Source organism: Nicotiana tabacum, chromosome 9 (assembly GCF_000715075.1).
Source record: "Nicotiana tabacum cultivar K326 chromosome 9, ASM71507v2, whole genome shotgun sequence".
Classification (NCBI taxonomy): Eukaryota; Viridiplantae; Streptophyta; class Magnoliopsida; order Solanales; family Solanaceae; genus Nicotiana; species Nicotiana tabacum.
Window position 1 is genome coordinate 86,521,796 of NC_134088.1, and position 19,402 is coordinate 86,541,197.

The 19,402-nt window shown below is 35.0% G+C and overlaps 1 protein-coding gene and 1 long non-coding RNA gene across 2 annotated transcripts; both read left to right on the top strand.

Moving 5' to 3' along the window:
* Positions 1–3,447: 3,447 nt before the first annotated feature.
* On the top strand, positions 3,448–8,280 carry LOC107820083 (putative serine/threonine-protein kinase PBL3). Its single transcript, XM_016646300.2, has 6 exons — positions 3,448–3,746; positions 5,377–5,723; positions 5,804–5,939; positions 6,752–6,888; positions 7,008–7,131; positions 7,653–8,280. The coding sequence occupies exons 1-6, from the start codon at positions 3,683–3,685 to the stop codon at positions 8,102–8,104; spliced, it is 1,260 nt and encodes a 419-aa protein (XP_016501786.1). The 5' UTR covers positions 3,448–3,682; the 3' UTR covers positions 8,105–8,280.
* A 1,892-nt stretch (positions 8,281–10,172) lies between these two features.
* Positions 10,173–15,413, top strand: LOC107820082 (uncharacterized). The gene is made up of 2 exons (XR_001655854.2): positions 10,173–11,054; positions 11,292–15,413. It is a non-coding gene; the product is annotated as an uncharacterized LOC107820082 (long non-coding RNA).
* Positions 15,414–19,402: the final 3,989 nt, after the last annotated feature.

Sequence of the window (19,402 nt, forward strand, 5' to 3'; positions counted from 1 at the left end):
GCAGCCTACATCCATGAGAAATATTTATAACTTTTATTTGGTATATGCACTAAACCACGTTAGATTATCATGATCATAATTCATAAGGAAAAAGATTGACAAACACAACGGTTGAAGAAAAAAAAAGAATGAGTACCAAATCAATATTACTGGAAAATCAAGTCGACTAGAATGTTTTTTAAAATTACTTGAAGATTTGACAGGTAGAATGGATGAGCATCAAAGGAGAATCATTCTTTTTAAATTTGATTGAATACCAAATTAAATCTTAACGAATGCAATTAAGGACCTTGATAGATCTATGGTTCCATTTGTTTACACTTTTAACATCAACTAATTTGGTGACCAGAACTGCCAGGTTTTGCATACTTGAAAGACTTTTCATGTTGAATGTAATATATAACGGTAAAGGGTCAAATATATTCCTGTACTTTCGAAAATGATCTAAGAATAACTCTCGTTAAACTATTGGGTTATCTATACCCTGCAGTCATACTTTGGGTTCAAATATACCCCTTATTTAAACGGAGGGACACGTGTCATCGTCCTGTTGGCCAATTCTAAATATCTTCTAATTAATTAAAAAAATTCATTACCCATACCCGAAAAGTAATTTTCTAAAGCTTTTTGTTTTTGTTTGCAAAAACTAAAAAAAACTGATTTTTTTTTACTAAAACTGAAAAAAACGAAAATATTTTTTTTTCCAGTTTTTACAAAAAAACTGCTTTAAACAAAAAATTAAAAAATATTTTCTAAAATAATATTTTTGTAAAAACTGAAAACAAAAACTGAAAAATAATTTTCTAAAGCAATTAAAAACAGGAAAAAACTGAAATTTTTTAAACTAAAAACTGAAAAAAAAAATATTTGTTTTTTTAGTTTTTACAAAAATATTGCTTTAGAAAATTATTTTTCAGTTTTTTTAAAGCAATATTTTTCTAAAAACTGGAAAATAATATTTTCAATTTTTTCAGTTTATAGTAAAAAAAACATTCAGTTTTTACAAAAATATTACTTTATAAAATTGCTTTTCAGTTTTCTTTTTTCAGTTTTTACAAAAATATAGTTTTAGAAATTATTTTTCAGTTTTTTTTAAAGCAGTTTTTTTTTTTGTAAAAACTGGAAAAAAAATATTTTCGTTTTTTTTTTAGTTTTTAGTAAAAAAAAAATTCAGTTTTTTTCCAGTTTTTACAAAAAACAAATTGCTTTAGAAAATTACTTTTCGGGTATGAGTAATGTGTCTTTTTAATTAATTAGGAGATATTTAGAATTAACCAAAATGACGATAACATGTGTCCCTCCATTTAAATGAGGTGTATATTTGAACCAAAAGTATGACTGCAAGGGTATAAATAACCCAATAGTATAACGGGATATTCTTAAATCATTTTCGAAAGTATATGATTATATTTGGCCCTTTGCCTAATATATAAAGGGCAAAATTAATCCAATTCATAAATACATCCTCTATCTTTCTTCTTATTCTGCACTACAAGAAACACCTTTTCTTGGAGCGCATTTCATTTTTTATTCCCATCCTGAAAAAGGAAATACCAACATAAGCATGTCTTCTTTTTTTACTTTTTTTTTTTTTTTATATTTATAATTTATCTGAAATTTACTAGGGATCAAATGGTTTTATTGGTCTTTACAAACTTATTTTTAACTTTATGACCTTATTTTTTGTTACATATGAAACATTTGATTTTACGTATAAAGGATTTATCTTTTATAAAAAAAATATTTTCTTAATTTCAATATGGTAAAAGACATAAAGGCCCATTCCTTAGTAGTATACCATCTCTTTTTTGAATGAAATACTCATTCTCGCAACTGGCCAGGCCCTTCAATAATGGGGAAACTTGTTGAAAGATACTGTATTCAGCTGGAGAGTTCGTCGGTCGGTACGATATATTATTTAAATATTTTAATTTGGTATTTTTGGTATTCGGTTTCGTAAAATACTATATCAATATCGTACCTAATTAAATTCTTTATGATTTGGTTTTTCTACTTTCGATTTCGGTTTATTCGATTTGGTAATTTCGGTTTATTCGATTTGAATACTAACTAGTGCATAGAGTCATAGACGGTAATATTCTTAATTAAAGTACTCAAAAATACAAAACTAAAAACGTTTGTTGATAAAAGTTTTATCAAAAACCAGTAAATACCAACCTAGAGAGAGAAAAATATCTTGTTACTTGCTTAGAATTAATTAATGAACTTAGAGAATAAAGAAAAGTAAAATTTTAGATTTCTTATATTTATGTAATAAATAATAAAATGTGTATTGTGTAATATAATATATATTTTGGTATGGCCTCGGTATTTCGGTATTTCATTTTAAAATATCAAATACCATATCTAATACTAATTTTTTTTAAAACTTAAACCAAATACCATACCGAATAACAAAATATCGAATATCGAATACCAAAATTTTCGATTTCGATAACACTAGTATTCAGGTAATAAACGCACGTTTGACAATGGATTAAAAAGCATTTTTGGAAGTATAGAGAAAAGGTCATTAAAGAACAGGGGTATTTGAGTATTTTCAAGAAGTAGTTAGGAGATATTATGGGTTGACAGGTTCAGACGGTAGGGGCAATTTAGGTAATTAGTGTTGTGACCCACACGTTATCATCATGGACACGAGTTTGTCGTTTTCTGGACAATAGTTTAATTTCAATAAAGACATTATTATTATTCTTATAAGTTTAAAAAGCACGGTACTGACTTATAACTATTTTGCGGCATACTAATGAATTATCAATTTTGATATTATTTATTGTATAAAAACACTTTTTATATAATGTAATATTATTCTTTTTTAATCAAACTCGTACTTGATCAGTCAGTGTAGATGATCAAGCTTCTATCAATCACCAAATAATAAACATCTCTTTCCCTTTTTCATTTATCGTCCTAGTGCATATATATCTTAGTTGCCCAGCTATTTTTTGATTGGTCAATTACTTATGATATATTTTTATAGATTTAATTGATTTTTTCTAATAATCGAATTATAAGTTAAATAATACTTTTTGTTTTCAAAATATCTCTACAACTTATGTACATCTCACTTTTTTCTTATCACATTTTAGTTTGAAATTTTGTTGGTACAACTACAACACAAGATTAATTTAATATTTGTACTAACGGAAAATAAAATTACTAGTATCTATAGTAATAGACAACCACACTTATGCCAGGTAACATATTCACAGTTTTTACATCAAATTATTTTAATTTATTATGATTAAGATATAGATTAAGGTGAGAATATGCTTTAATTAGGAATATAATTTAGTAAGAAGAGTATATATGAAAATGTTTGTCAAATATAGCAAATGTTTTCCTTTAAATTGTGTTATTCGAGATAGGTACAACTACAAGTCGTCCATGAACATTATCTTTATCATCAAAAGAACAATAAAAAATAGGGAAGTAGTCCATTTCTCTGTCTTCACATTCTCTTCCTTTATATAGAATCAAATTTTCGTCTAGCTTTTCCATTTACCAACTTTTACCCCTTTTCTTTTATTTTATTTTTCCTTTTTTTTTCTTCCATTGAAACATATCGATCTATATTTCTTGACATTCGAAGTATTTAAGGAAAGTCTGATTTTTTTTCAGACTTGTTTTTGGTCTGTATATTTTTTCAGATTGTTGTCTGATGGGTAATTGTTTAGGTTCATCAGCTAGAGTTGATGCCACTCTCAGTTCTCAAAACATTTCTGGTACTTTCCCTTTTTATTGTGTTCTTGTTCTTGCTATGCTCTTATCTGTGTTAAAGATTTTTTTTTTTTTGCATATCGTTATCTGCTTTAAGATGGGGGTGTGATTTAGTTTTTTCCCTTTTTATTGTTTGTGATATAATCTTGAATGGTTTTTAATTAATTTATGAGCAGCAGCAGCAGCTACTATTCCTCAAGGAGTCTATTATATGAATCCTCAATATTCATTCATTTTCATTTGAACCCGTTTTAATTTTCATACTCTTGGGTAAATTAGAGTTCTATGATCTGTACATGTTGTACTGATGTCAGTACATTTCTCTAAACAAACTAAAAAGACTCCTAAATGAAAGCTCGAATTTAGTAAGTACTCATTTAATCCCTCTTTATTGTGACTTTGGTTTAATAACTGGGAACTCAATGTTTTGGTGTATAAAGCACATATTTTTTGACTTATTTTGATTTGGGAAGATAATTAGGTACGGGATACTCTTAGGATTTTGATTGTTCATTGCCAACATTTGTTTGAATTTTGTATAATACCATTATTTGTGTTGGCTACTTGTGTGTTTCGGTTTAAACAAGACTGGGTTTTCTGTTAGCTATTTTGAGCTTCTTTTTTCGCTCTGTTTGTTTTTGGAACTTGTAGATGGCTTCATTTATTAGATGATTGCTTGAGGTGAACAATGAGGCTTTATAACGAGTTCTTACCTGCAAGATTGCGATAATATTGCCAATCATTAAAGCTGGGTGCTTTTTCTAGGTTATGTCAAGTTAAAATAAAGTACTTGTAGCTTTGAATGTTAACTGAAACTGATATGATGACGAATTCTCTGGTCTGTCGTCCCGTGTACTACCATAGAATATGGAAAGGGAGATTTTACTGCAGTTTTTGTTGCTACAAGAAAGTCTCAGTTGAGATTGTTAATGACATGTTCAAGTGAAGCTTTTAGAATAAAACTTAAAGACTTGACTGAATTTACAAGGAGATGGTCGGCAATTGTCAAAGATGAAAGCTTAAAGGAAAGGGAGAATTCACATTTGCTGCTTAAGTTGATAAATGCCAATTGAAAGCCCTTAACTTGGAAACTTTTAACTATCAGAAATGGGCTATGCTGCATATGTAGATGCTTGTGGAATAAGATGATTCTTTTTTAAGGTTACAGATGATTAGCTTTTCACTTTTATGGAACGAGTGATTCTCTGACTTTTGCATTTGCTCATGTTACATTTGATTACCGTGAATATATGTGACTTTATATGTCAGTCATAGTATCTTTGTTGATGAACACATAACTGCGGCCAGGCAAATTGTTTTCTCAATCTTTACAGTTATATGAATATCTCTTATCAAGAGATAGTTATATGGGAATCTTTCTTCCAGTTGCTAATTTTTGTTACACGTATGACATTTTACTACTATATAGACAAGATGCTTGTTGATAAATTACATAAACTAGCTTCAGTTGATTAGTGTGTAACTGTTGGCAAGCACACCTTTTGTCCAATCTATATAGTTTTATGAGTGTACTTTCTTCTGGTTACAAGTTTGAGGTTTTTCTGGGTTAAATCATGATTAGATTGTTACCACATGTGACTGAGCAATGCTATTTTCTGCTATTCTATCTTGCAGCTTCTGGAGCCTCTAGGATTCCCAGCAGAACCAGCAATTCCTCTGTTTTATCAAGTCTAAGTATTCCATCTTATAGTCGGAAAAGCAGTGTTGATACACTTTCTACTCCAAGATCTGAAGGCGAAATTTTGTTTTCCCCCAATGTTAAGTCCTTCTCATTTAATGATTTGAAAAGTGCAACAAGGAACTTTAGACCTGACAGTCTTCTTGGCGAAGGAGGTTTTGGTTATGTTTTCAAAGGATGGATTGATGAACACACTCTTACTGCTGCAAAGCCTGGTTCTGGAATGGTCATTGCGGTCAAGAAGCTGAAGCCAGAGGGTTTTCAGGGTCACAAGGAGTGGGTGGTATGTTTCCTCTGCAGATTTCCAACTTAAATAACTTATTACTCTTGTTGGCCTAGTAATTGACGGCAAATGCTTTGCAGACTGAAGTTAATTACCTCGGGCAACTTCGTCATCCAAACCTGGTTAAACTCATTGGGTATTGTATAGAGGGAGACGACCGACTATTGGTGTATGAGTTCATGCCTAAAGGAAGCTTGGAGAACCATTTATTTAGAAGTATGTGTGCTCACTACCTAAGCTTTCCCCCTTCCTTTTCTTTGGGTTTTCCGGGCTATAGCAGTTTCAAGTATGTTGATCTCTCTTTACTACCTTATTGCTGGATCTCCCTTTTCACTGAATCGATCCTTTGCTGCCAGCTTTCTTGGTTTTTCCTTAATTTATTTTGCCCTAGTCCTGGGTGGAGGGAGAAGTTCTCTTGGACAAGATTAACAAATGTAGGTTCGTCGTGTTTGATTAATTTTCTTTCGAAAGCTCAGGATTGTTTCATATATCATAAATTCGTTATACAAAGTCTTCTGAATTAGTATAGGAAGAGCTGTAACCTTTTCCCTCACAAGATTAAGATTTGGTCCTTCTGAATACCTTTTCCCTCCTGAGACTGTTTTTATCTACTGCTGCCTGTTTTAGGGCCGTAGGAGCTGTTTGCTATTAATCAAATGAGAGGCAAAAGTAAGAAACCATAAACTAAAAGAAAACCAAATATCTAATTCCATGTCTAGGACACTTTCTGTATTCCAACTCTTTAAAGTAGTGACGTTACAGGGAAATTGCCTCAAACCGTATTTTGATTTTGTTAAATTGGCTCCATTATTTCTTTCCGATGAATCCTTTTGTTGGTCTTCTTTGTGATATAAGTAGTCAAACAGTGTTGAGGAAACTTGGTTAACTCTGTGATGATTGTTGGTTCAATCCATGTGGTGTAAGTTACAGCTCTTGCATGAAATGGATAATATTGAATATCCAAGTGAAAACTTGTATTATATGTGGATATATGAGTTGGTGGTAATTCTTGGAATCTTGTTCAACAGGAGGGCCTCAGCCTCTGACTTGGTCAACAAGAATTAAGGTGGCTATTGGTGCTGCGAGAGGCCTTGCTTTCTTACATGACGCTAAAGAACAAGTTATATATCGGGATTTTAAGGCTTCTAATATTCTTCTAGATGCGGTAGGCATTAAGCTTTGAGATAAGCTCATAAATCCAGTTGCCTTTCTTTAAAATTAAATGTGTTAGGCGCGTTTAGAACTAGTAAAAGCTTAATATCATTCTGTGTTCTGTGATTGCAGGAATTTAATGCAAAGTTGTCTGATTTTGGTTTGGCCAAGGCAGGCCCAACTGGTGATCGCACTCATGTATCCACTCAAGTGATTGGTACACAGGGCTATGCCGCTCCAGAATATGTTGCTACAGGTTAATATTTTTGCTATTTTCTTAGCTATATTGAACATGAGAACATCACAATTTGATTGTCCTTGAGAGAGATAAAATTTTACAGGATTTTTTGTCTAAATCGTTGAAAAAACAGTGAACGTTTAATCTACATGGTTTTGGCAACTTCTACAAATTCAATGAAGGTAATGTTTTGCCAGTTAGGTGTCCCTCACAAATTAGTGGGGAAAAAAAATGCTATCCTCCCTTTTTTATGTCATTTTCAACTTGAATATTGAGAAAGGTAATATTGTTGGACATATATTGTAAACCTTTTTTGTGTGGAAGTACTAAGAAGTCCCCAATTTTACTAGTCCTTAACAAGTTATAAGAATGCTCCATATTCACAGAGGAGAACGATTGGTTTCTTGTCCAAAGTGAGCATAACTTTATGTAGTCACTTTGCAGGACTAAGCATGATGATTATATTCTTCAATAAATCTGACTGCTGGAATTCTGTTCTTGATATTGTTGGTTATGATTTTGTACTTGCTGTTCGCTAGGTCGATTGACATCAAGAAGTGATGTATATAGCTTCGGGGTTGTATTGCTTGAACTATTATCAGGACGTCGTGCTCTCGATAAAACAAAGGTTGGTGTAGAGCAAAATCTTGTGGATTGGGCAAAGCCATATCTAGGGGACAAGAGGAAGTTGTTTCGAATTATGGACACCAAACTAGGGGGCCAGTATCCTCAGAAAGGAGCATATACAGCTGCTAACCTTGCTTGGCAATGTCTAAGCAATGAGCCGAAGCTAAGGCCACGTATGTCTGAGGTGTTGGCTTCTCTTGAAGAGCTTCAAGCACCAAAAGGTGCTAACAACATCTCTCGGATTGAGCATCGATCCACTTCTAGCTCTGTTCCAGTTTCTCCATTTAGACATCGTTCATCACTCAGCATGACACCTTCTGCCTCTCCATTACAGGCCTATCACAAGTCTCCACGCGGAAGGTGACTCCAAGAGAATAAACTTGTATTTGGTTGTCATTGTAAATGTTTCCTATATGTAACAAATTTTGTTTTCTAGATGCTTTCACCTGTATAACTAACAGATTTTTCCATGTAAAATGTGGTTATCATCACTCTGTGACCTACTGATCCATAGAAGTTAGCTCTTGTGCTCTTTGGCTGCAACGGGTCTTGCTTTCAATGTGGCATATCACCTTCTCTGCCGACATGGAACTATGCAAACATTATGAGTTTGTTTACAGAACTATCTTATCCTCCTCCTATCCTACTAATCTGTACTTGAGAGCCCCTTGTTAGACACATTTTCAACTCTTTATTCACTTATAATAGGAACTAGCTGTTTTACTACCAAAATATGCTTGCCAGGAGCAGTTTTTCAAAATTGACGAGGTACACTGTCCTTAATAAAGTTTGAGGCGTGAAATGTAATATGCCCTTTAGAATATTGGGATCGAAATAACAAGGTGTTATGTAGAAGCTAACAAATCATACTTTAAATGACATAAATAAGATGACAAAACTGAAATATACCAAAAGAAAAGTTTATAATGTCATTTATTAAAACCTACTAATATAAATGAGAGTACAAAACTATCGAGAGAAAATTCTCCCCTTATACATAACTCTGAAAACTAAATATTGTGAATGATGCTGTATTGTTGTGTGAGAAGAAAAAATTCTCAATTTTTAAAAGCGTAAAAACTTTTCCTTTAAAAATTATATTCCAACAAGAGAACTTTTTCTACCTAGAAAAGTAATTTTAATTATAGTAAAATATAAGGACAAACACTAACAAATCTCACCTTGGCCGAAATTTTCTGTCAAAATTTGATCCGCCTTACTCACATAATCTTCTACATATGATTGTTGCTTACCATGCTTAAAAATATGGTTAAGAATAATATGGATTAAAAATAGTTAAAAATTGGTATTGGTTTAAAAATACCATTTCTTGGGTTTGTAATAATAAAGCGTCATGTGAAAGCTAACAAAGTAAATTTTGAATGACGATAAATAAGATAGATAAAATTTAAATATACCAAAAGAGAATTTTATAACGTAGTTTGGTCAATTGACCTACATTCATAAAAGCCTACTAATATAAAAGAGATAACAAAATATCAATAGATTTTTTCCCGCTAAATATGATTCTCAAATCCCTAAAAGGCTATGATGTAGATGTTGTTATGTTATTATGTGAGATGGAATAATCCTCAATTTACAGAAGTGTAAAACTTGTTTTCCAAGAAAAGAATTAGTCAAATATAAAAGACACCTATTTCACCAAGAATTCTAATAATGGTAGAAAGTCAAAGCAAACCCCAACATAGATAATATAGGGCAAATTACAAAATTGATCGGGCAGTCAAAACTAATTACATTCGCTAGCCAAAAAGTATGTGTATATATATAATACACATATACAAAAAAGATAAACTTTGTCGACTATTATTTTTGGGAGCGGCTAAAAGTATATATTTCACGATAATATATGACTGTCTCGATCATATGAAACTTCAAGTTGCTAATAGGACCTAATAGACAATCCATGTTTTAAAAAAAAAAATAATTTTCAACAATTTTCTATATACTCCATTTATTTCAATTTATGTGGCGTAATTTTGACTGGACATAAATTTTATTTTTTTTAAAAAAACTTGTTTGAAAAAATCTCTATGTCTATAAAAATGTGTCACTAATGGTAAAATAAAAAGTTTAATATTTTTAAATTATTTTCAAATATAAAATTATATTATTATTTTTGAAACAAACTAATTAGAAAGTATGGGTGAAGGGAGTTTTTATCCATATAAAAAAGATTCATAAATATCTTTAAATAAATAAATCTACTTCACCTTTTAATTTTCCTACTATCCCACGCATTAAGTGAATTGTGAAATCTTTTAGGCAGTATTCTTATTCCTAACTAATAAATTAATATATCCTTAATTTTTTGAAGTCTCTTCTGTGTTTTATTAGGACTATCATTCCTAGCTGCTAACATTGAACGAAATATCAAGGAAATAAAATACTTGTGTCGCACCAAAATTAATGGGCAAAAGATAATTCCTTCTTCAAATCTTCTAAGGAAAGACAAAGCATACATTAGGTCGGTGAGCATCGTAGGCCGTACTTCTCTCTCATGTTCTCGTTGCACGTTAGCTAACGTACGCTGGTGCAGCTGGCATGGGAGAGGTCAAGGTCGCGGACGAGGAAGGCCAAAAAAATCATCAATTATTGCTTTCGGCAGCTCAGTAAGTACTAGTTCTCAACCTAGGAAGATAATTTCATCTCAATCAAAAGAGGCGATACTACCGGAGCAACAAATGACAGAGATGATTACGAGTGAAGAAGGATCATCTTCAATTGCTATTGGAGTGAGCAGGAAATTGAACCTTAGTGCAGTGGTAATAGCAGGGCAAACGGATAATGTTGTTGCATCTAGATATGGGAAGAAAGCCAATGGAACAGTAGCCATGGCTAACCCTAATCAGAGTATTGACGACAGTGACTTAGCAAAGGTAAAGGGAAAATGCAAAGGAGTTGAACACAGATAAAAATAAACCAGTAGATCCTAAAATTGATACTGTGAATCCTAAGGAGCAGACTAATGTTACAAATAGAATTGAGCAAACAGTGTTACTGAAAAACTCTAGGAACAGACTAATCCAGCAGTACTACCCACACATAACAGAGAAGGGCCAAAAGCTTGGGTGAATTTGTTTCAGCAGAATCGAGTAGCTACGCATGGCATGACACTTCGATCATACCTCCTCAAATTCTTGATGGGCAATCAGTAATGCAACTAGAGCTTCAAGATATGGTGGAAGAAGAGGAGAAATGGAGTGCGGCTATGATTGCGTATATAATGAGGAGATATATTACACAACATTGGCTAGTTATTGCTGAGCCGGATTTGTTCTTACATGATGAAGGTAATTATTTGATTAAGTTTCAATCATTGGTGGATATGCACAAAGTTTTCTATGATGCACACACCATTAACAATAGATCAATAATCCTACAGCCATGAATACCTAACTTTGGTTTAAGCCAGGAATTCCTAGCTGAGATCCCTCTATGGGTTATATTTCCTAAACTACCTATGAGTTGATGGGGTAGTGAATCACTAAGCAAGATGGCCAGTGCAATTGAAAAATCTTTGTTTGCAGATAAATGCACTACCAAGCAAACAAGAATTTCTTATGCAAGGATGTCGATAGAAGTCAATGTAACAAAGACTCTACCTACAGATAGCTGTTATGGACCCTAGAAGCAGAAAATTCCAACAGCAATTGGTGTATGAGTGGAAGCCTAACTATTGTGACAAGTGCCAGATGATTGGTCACACATGCGCTTCTCAACAAGATCCTAGAATGCAATATAATGAATAACCAAAACGAAGAAGAGAGCCAAAGAAAGTCACATATGAATGGAGATATAAAGGGACAATGGTGAGAGAAAATACCAACAAAGTGAATCAGCCACAAGCTACCACAACACAAGAACAAGAGCAGGTTAGCTTATCAGTGGTGACACAGGAAGCTAACTTGTCATTGGTGACACAAGAGACTAGACAGATTCATGAGGCTACTGGATATGAGGCTACAAGAATAAGATCAATAGGAAAAGGCAAGGGGGTGGAAAGCCTAGTGATGAACTTTACTATCACCTCTTGTTAACATGAATAGCCTCCATAAAGGTTCAATGGGTACCAATGTGAGATCCTCCCTACCTCATGACATAGGTGGGGGCACTCACAAGACTCCATGACTTGGCTAATTTGGAATGTCAGGGGCATCAATAAGTGGTACAAGCAGAAAGAGCTTAAGAACTATTTAAAATCCAAAAACATAAAGCTTGCAGGTATCATTGAAACTAGAGTTAAGGAACATAATATAATGAAAGTGTGCTCCCACATTGCCCCTAACAGAGAAGTTTTGCACAATTATACCGGTGAAACTAATGGGAGAATTTGGCTAATGTGGGATCCCAACTATTATAAGGTTACTCTAATTAGAGAAGAAGCACAAGTTATTCATTGTCTAGTCAAAGGGATCATAGGATATCAGGAGTGTCTATTTATAATAGTCTATGGATACAACACTATTGAGCAGAGAAAACATTTGTGGGATAACCTGATTGAGATTGGACAAGGGATCAACAAACCATGGATCCTTGTGGGAGATTTCAACTCTGTACTGCAGCTTCAAGACAGGGTGAATGAAAATCCAGTAAGCCTCACTGAGGTTCAAGGCTTTACAAAATGTGTTCAAGACTTAGATATCAATGAGTTGGCATGGGAAGGAGCATACTACACTTAGTCTAACAAACAAGCTGGAGTGGATAGAATTTGAAGCAGAATTGATAGAATGTTTGAAAACTATGAATGGATGATGCAATGGGGACATATCACTACTGTCTATGATGTCCTTTTCATATCTGATCATGCTCCTATGAGCTTGAATTTCACAGTAGACCAGGGCAGCAGGAGAATACCTTTTAAGGTTTTTAATATGTGGGTTGAACATGAATCCTTCCCAAATATTGGTCAGCAAGTTTGGAATCAGAGAGTGTACAAGTGAAAAATGTAGGACATCTGGGTGAAATTGAATAAACTCAGACCATTGATCAGGAAACTTAATATTGAGGAGTTTAAATTTATCAGACAGAAGATTGATGCAACTAGGAATGAGCTTCTCATAGTCCAAAAGAACATGAATTCAAACTATACTGATGAGCTGACTGAGAAGGAGAACAACCTTATCCAAAGCCTAGAAAAATGAGATATGCTAGAAGAAGGAGCTCTAAGACAAAAAGCTAGGGAAAAATGGATAAAATTAGGTGACTCTAATACAAGGTATTTTACAACTGTGATAAAGAAAAGGAATCATAGGAAGCGGATTCAGGAACTTCATTCACTTGCAGGTTGCAGACTAACTGAACCTGAAGCTATAAAAGTGAAGATTGCTGATTTCTATAAATCACTGATGGGGACTGTTGATCATTCACTACCTGCAATAGGCTAGTTGGTGATGTAAAAGGGACAAAGACTTTCACAACAACAGAGAAGGTTTCTTTGTAAGGATGTAACCGAGGAAGAGATTTATGAAGGACTATGCTCCATTGGAGAAGATAAAGTACCTGGTGTTGATGGATACAATGCATGTTTTTTCAAGAAGGCATGGCCTGTTATCAAAGAGGAAATTATAGAAGTTGTGTTAGATTTCTTTGCTACTAGCAGGATATACAGAGCTATCAACTGCACTTCCATTACATTAATACCCAAGACTGCCAAGCCTAAAACTATAAAGGAGTTTCGACCAATTGCCCGCTGCACTGTACTCTACAAGTTCATCTCTAAGATTCTGACATCTTGACTAGAAGCTGTCATCACCACTATTATCAATGAAGCTCAAGTTGGATTCATTCCAAGGAGAAGAATTGCAGACAATATAATCTTAGCACATGAACTAGTGAAGGCCTATGCTAGAAAACACATCTCACTTCGATACATGATCAAGATAGACCTTCAGAAAGAATATGATTCTGTAGAATGGCCGTATATAAGACAAGTCATGGAAGAGATGAGGTTTCCTTAGTTATTTACCTCATGGATAATGAAATGTATTCAAATTGTTACTTACTCCATCATTGTTAATGGGGAGCCAACAACTCCCTTTAATGCTGCTAAATGATTAAGACAAGGTGAGCCAATATTACCTTTCTTATTTGCTATTGTAATGGAGTTCCTGAGCAGAAATCTTAATGGTCTTAAGTCAGTTAGAGATTTCAAATATCACCCTAGGTGTGCCAAGCTTGAGATAACTCATCTTAGCTTTGCTGATGATCTACTGTTGTTTACTAGAGGTGATATCAAATATGTAAAGGCAATACAGAAGTTTCTACAATTCACTCAGGTGTCTGGACTGTAGGCTAACATGAACAAGAGTGAAGTCTATTTTGGTGAAGTTCCTACAGAGCACAGGCATAAGATATTGTAACATCTAGGATTCACAGGTGGAGAATTACCCTTCAAGTATCTTGGAGTTCCATTGTCTACAAAGAAACTCAGTATACTGTAGTGGTAACCCCTTATAGACAAAATGACTGCAAGGATCACCTCTTGGACTACAAAGACACTGTCCTATGCAGGGAGGGTGCAGTTAGTTCAGAGTGTATTGTTTGGTATCTAGGCTTTCTGGGCTCTGCTGTTTGTGATACCTACCAAGGTGGTTAAGCTGATTGAAGGACTATGAAGATCATATATCTGGTCATGTGCCAATGTAATCACCAAAAAAATATTGGTTGTATGGGATAGTATTTGTCTGCCCAAAGCTGGAGGTGGACTCAATCTCACTAACCGAAGACTTTGGAATCGTGCAGCAATAGCCAAAACTTGCTGGGATTTGGCACAATGACAGGACAAACTGTGGATTCGATGGATTCACACATACTATATTAAAGGACAGCAGTTCACCAACTGAAAAATACCACAACAAGTTTGTTGGATGGTTAGGAAAGTCTTTGAGGCCAAGGAAGTTCTAGAGAATCAACAGTATATGCAGTCGCACAAGAAAATCTTAATCAAACAAATATACTTCACTCTGCTTGGTGATTACACTCGCGTGGAATGGAAAAGTTTACTGTTTAGCAATGCAGCCCGACCAAAAGCAAAATTACAATGTGGCTCATGATGCATGAAAAGCTATTAACCTCTGATAGGTCGTGTAAATGGGGACTCAATGTAGATACACAATGTGTACTTTGCCAATTGCAGGAGAAAAATAGAGAACACGTGTTTATGAAGTGTGAGTACACTAAAAAAATTTGGAACAAACTATTTCAATGGCTGCAAATGCAATGCCCAAGAGCCCGAGATGGGGAACAACATAACCAGTGGATCATCACATGCTCTAAAGGCAAATCTCAACAGGCACAAGTGTTCAAGATAGTATTTGCAGAAGTTGTGTATCAGATTTGGAATGAAAGGAATCTGAGAGTTTTTGAACAAAGAAGTAGACAGTGGAAAATTATTGCGAAGGAGATAACTTATATATGCAGTGCATGAGCTCTACCTGTATCCAGGACCTATCTGCATAGTCTCCAGTTTGTATAGGTTATTTCGTCCTTTTGTCATTTCTTTAATAGATAGATGTATGAGTTTAGTTGGGAATGGTTGTGTAGTATCCTTTAACCACTTAATGAGATAGCTAGTTGTGTGAGCTTAGCTATGGGATTGTAAATATTTTTTGGTGATTAATAAAATTATGTTAGTTACCAAATAAAAAAAATATACATTATATATATTTAGTTGGGAACATACTAAGAGGATAACATCAAAAGAAAGTTTTTATATCTTCTTTTCAATTTTTAAAGATGGAGAATTTCCAGCAAACTCACTCTATATATTGTTTGTATCGCAAAGCTTTCAAGCAAACTAAATATCCCCATCAAAACCCTACTTTACCATTTCATTATAATATAATCATTCAAATTCATTATTATTTCACAGACGTATATTACAACAGCCAGATGTTGATCAAGACGTATATAATTTCATAATTTCATCAAGATGGAAAAAGGTCCAACACAATACGCTGAAGTTTTTCTCGAGTCAGAGTACATGCTTGTGTCCGATATCATTTGTCGTCACAAAAGCATTTGTCGCTTTGAGATCAACGGTGATTTCAAAATTAGATTGTGTTCTTGTGCTGTATTATCCTTTGAATCTACAATTTTAGTTCTTTGTTAGTTATCCTTAGTATCCTAAGATGGGTGAGTGTAACAGCCCACCAACCGCTAACAATTGAATTCGAATTGGGGAAACGCTGTGAATCTTGCCTTAGGATATCCCAGATCAGACTTTGAGTGAAAAGTTAGAAGCCATAAACAGTGTATATAGCATTCAAGTGCCGTGGTGCCTTTTGAAGTTAAAGCCCAAGGAAGCAAAATTGTCAAGCCCAAAAGATTCGGTCAGAGTGGACAACACCTTGACAATTGAGTCTGGACCATTACACTCATTGCAAGCAAGGAGATGAAGTATAAATTTAAGTGAATTTAAAGATTCAAAATAAGAAGAAGCATACATACTCAAGCAAGAAAAATCAAAGCAAAAACCTTCTTGTACTTAGAAAATTCTAAGAGTTCACTGTGCTGATAGCTAGGGGCTGCAAATGGGCGTGTCGGGTAGGATATGGACGGGTCGAAAATGAGTAATATAAAGAAAGATAAATTTTTCGACCCGACCCATATTTAATACGGATAAAAAATAGATTAACTAACAGATAATATGGATATCCATGACTTCTTAAATATGATCACTTTTGGGAGAATTCATAGTCTCTCAAATTTGAGAAACCCCCAATTTGAGGCTTTACAAATGTAAAAGTTAAACTCATTAGTTATCCATTTTCTAAGTGGATAATATGGTTCTTATCCATATTTGATCCGTTTTTAAAAAGTTCATTATCCAACCCAATTTTTAATGAATAATATAGGTGGATAACTGTTTTCTTTTAACTATTTTGCCACCACTACTTATAGCCTATCTGGCTATCTACTTTTAAATTAGAGTTTACACTGTACTGAAAATAAGTGCTACTATACATGGTCCCCTTATTTGTTAGAAGAAAATTCCTAGATTTCTAGTGTGAGTAAGGTTAGACAATGATTGTTTATGGGGAGCAAGTTGAAAACTGTTTACCCATAAAATGGTACAATTGAATTTATATATGGTTTCTAGACAAGTGAACTAATTTGATCCTGAAATAATGCAATAATTAAAAAAATATATAATACTTAGCCTTCAAATGTAGATGAAACAACAGAGATGACAGTTCCGGGAACAAGGTTTCCGGGCACGGCAATGATGAGATCAAAAAGCGAAAAAGTAAGATTGTATTAAGCTTTGTATAGATGTAGTGTAAGTTTAACTAGAAAATTTGTATCCTTTACAATGATAACTGAGCTCACTATTTATAGCTATGTCTAGGAAATGAGGTCCTAGGATCGTGCCCTCCTTTAATGTCAATTATGAGGGTCATTAATGAAGATGTAACGGTGAATATAAATGCAAAATCTAGACGCCCGAAACTTATTTGTGGAAAGAACTGGCCCTTAAATATGTGTGGAAGGCCAAAAATCATGGTAATTTTAACTTACCTTGCTTCCATATTTTTTTGTACATGGAGAACTTGGTTGAACCCTTCTGACTTGTTCACGAAATTAGGTCTACCTGAGGGCTTTGTTGCTGTCCTCGAAGAGGACGTCTTGGCTGACCCTGCTAATGCAACAAGGCTACTTCAGGAGGCACTTACTCGAACATGTATCTATGGGCCTGTTTCGGGCGCAAATACTTATTTATGGAGTCCCTGGCTGGAGGATAAATAACTAAAGAGAAGACGTTCCTCCGCGGCCGAGGAAAAGAATAAGAGAGTAAAGATTGATGCCCCTGAGTCATCTTCGGTGGCGATGGTGACTGGTCCTCCTTCCGAGCTGGTCATAGACACCGTGATGGTTGATTATGATGAAGAAGCTTCTTTACATATAAGACAATGATCCTCATCATCTCAACAGGATGCTCGACTTGTTGAGAGAGTTACACCAACCGAGGACGATGCCTCGGCACTTTGGGGAGAGTTTAATTTGTTAGATAATGTCAACTCCCGTTTTTGGGCCCTAATTGCTATGCCCGGTACTTCAGGGCTGAGTACCGGGTCTTTTCCGTCTTTGGTTGGCGAGCATCCAACAACCAACACCGCATTTAATGCAGCTGTTTCTCACTCTTCAACTCCATCAGCTTCATCTCCATCTTCACCAATACGAGCAACTGCTACATCACTTCCATTTTCATCCACTCTTCCACCAGCAGTTGTTACATCACCTCCACCGGCCGTACCTGACCATAAAGAGGGTGTTCCTCTTCCACAATCCCCAATTCATGGGAATTTGGGGAAAAATTATGTTGCCCCTTCTGAAGATCCACAAAGGAGGAGGAACATTACTCTTTCGGTCTCTACCGGATGCAACTTGCTATCTCGGCCGGTGGAGCTTGCTAATTATCTTAAGACTTTGGCTTCAGAGAAAGACTGGGAAAAGATTCAGGTACTCTCGGGAGAGTGTTTGTTGAACAACTCCATGCACGACGCCGAATCAGTACGTTCCTTTCTTCCTTTGTTATTTCTTCTAATTTTTTATGAATGTGTTCTAAGTTTTACTTCTTCTTTTTTTGTAGGCCAACTTTCTTGCTTCTGAGGGTCTTCAGAGGTTGATTCATGGGAATGAGGAACTTACTTCTGAACAAAATTAGCTTTTGGGGGAACGAGATCGAAATGTTCTCCGCCTCTCGGAACTGGAAACCAAAGCTACTGAGGTTGTTATTTTGGAGGCTCATTTGTAGCAAAGCGGGCAAGAAGTGGTAACCCTTAGCCAAGAAATTAGTGCGCTGAGGCTTAGATTTGATGAAGCCAAGGCCAAATGGGCTGAAGTCCAGGACGCCGTTCTTGTTACAACCGAGTGCGAGGGTGCCTCCGCTGAAAGAGTGATTAACTTAGAGGCAGCCTTGAACTCCAAAATTGAAGAGCTTGCTGCCGTGGGGGCGAAACACGCCCAGCTAGAAGAGAAGTACATGAAAACTATCGAGCATAATAGGCTCTTTAGTTCAACTGTGCGCGACCTTGATGTCAGCCTCAAATCTGCTAGGTTCGCCCGGGAAAACCTTTTTGCCGAAGTAACCCAACTCAAAGAAGAACTCAAGCGCTGAGAGGCTTCCCTCATTGTTAAAAAAACTTACGCCATATACATCATAAGGAGAAAAACCTTAGAAGAGGCCAAAACTGGTGTCATTGACTTTGATGTCGAAATTGCCAAAGCACGTGAGCTTGAGTTAGTTGCTAAAAGTGGACTCCCATTGAGGTATGATGTACATGGCCCTTCTGGTTCTGGTTCTGAGTTTTCAGGAACTGAGGAAGAATCAGAAGATGATGATGTCGAAGGCCAAATTGATGAAAATATTGAGCCACCGGTGGACCCACCTACTTCTCCCATGGATGCAGACACTTTTCTTCCTCCTGGTTCCGGAGGCACTGCAGTTTAGCTTTTTTTTTCTTTTTCCCATTTTGTACTTTTACCGTTTTTGCACGTTCTTGTAAATAAAGACATTTTTGCTCAAGTATTGTTTGAGTCTTACTTTCGTTTGAATATTTGCTTAAGAATTATGCGAACGTTTTTCTGTTCGCGCTTTACTATGTGTAGTCTCGGATGCATTTTCCTCGAAGTACTT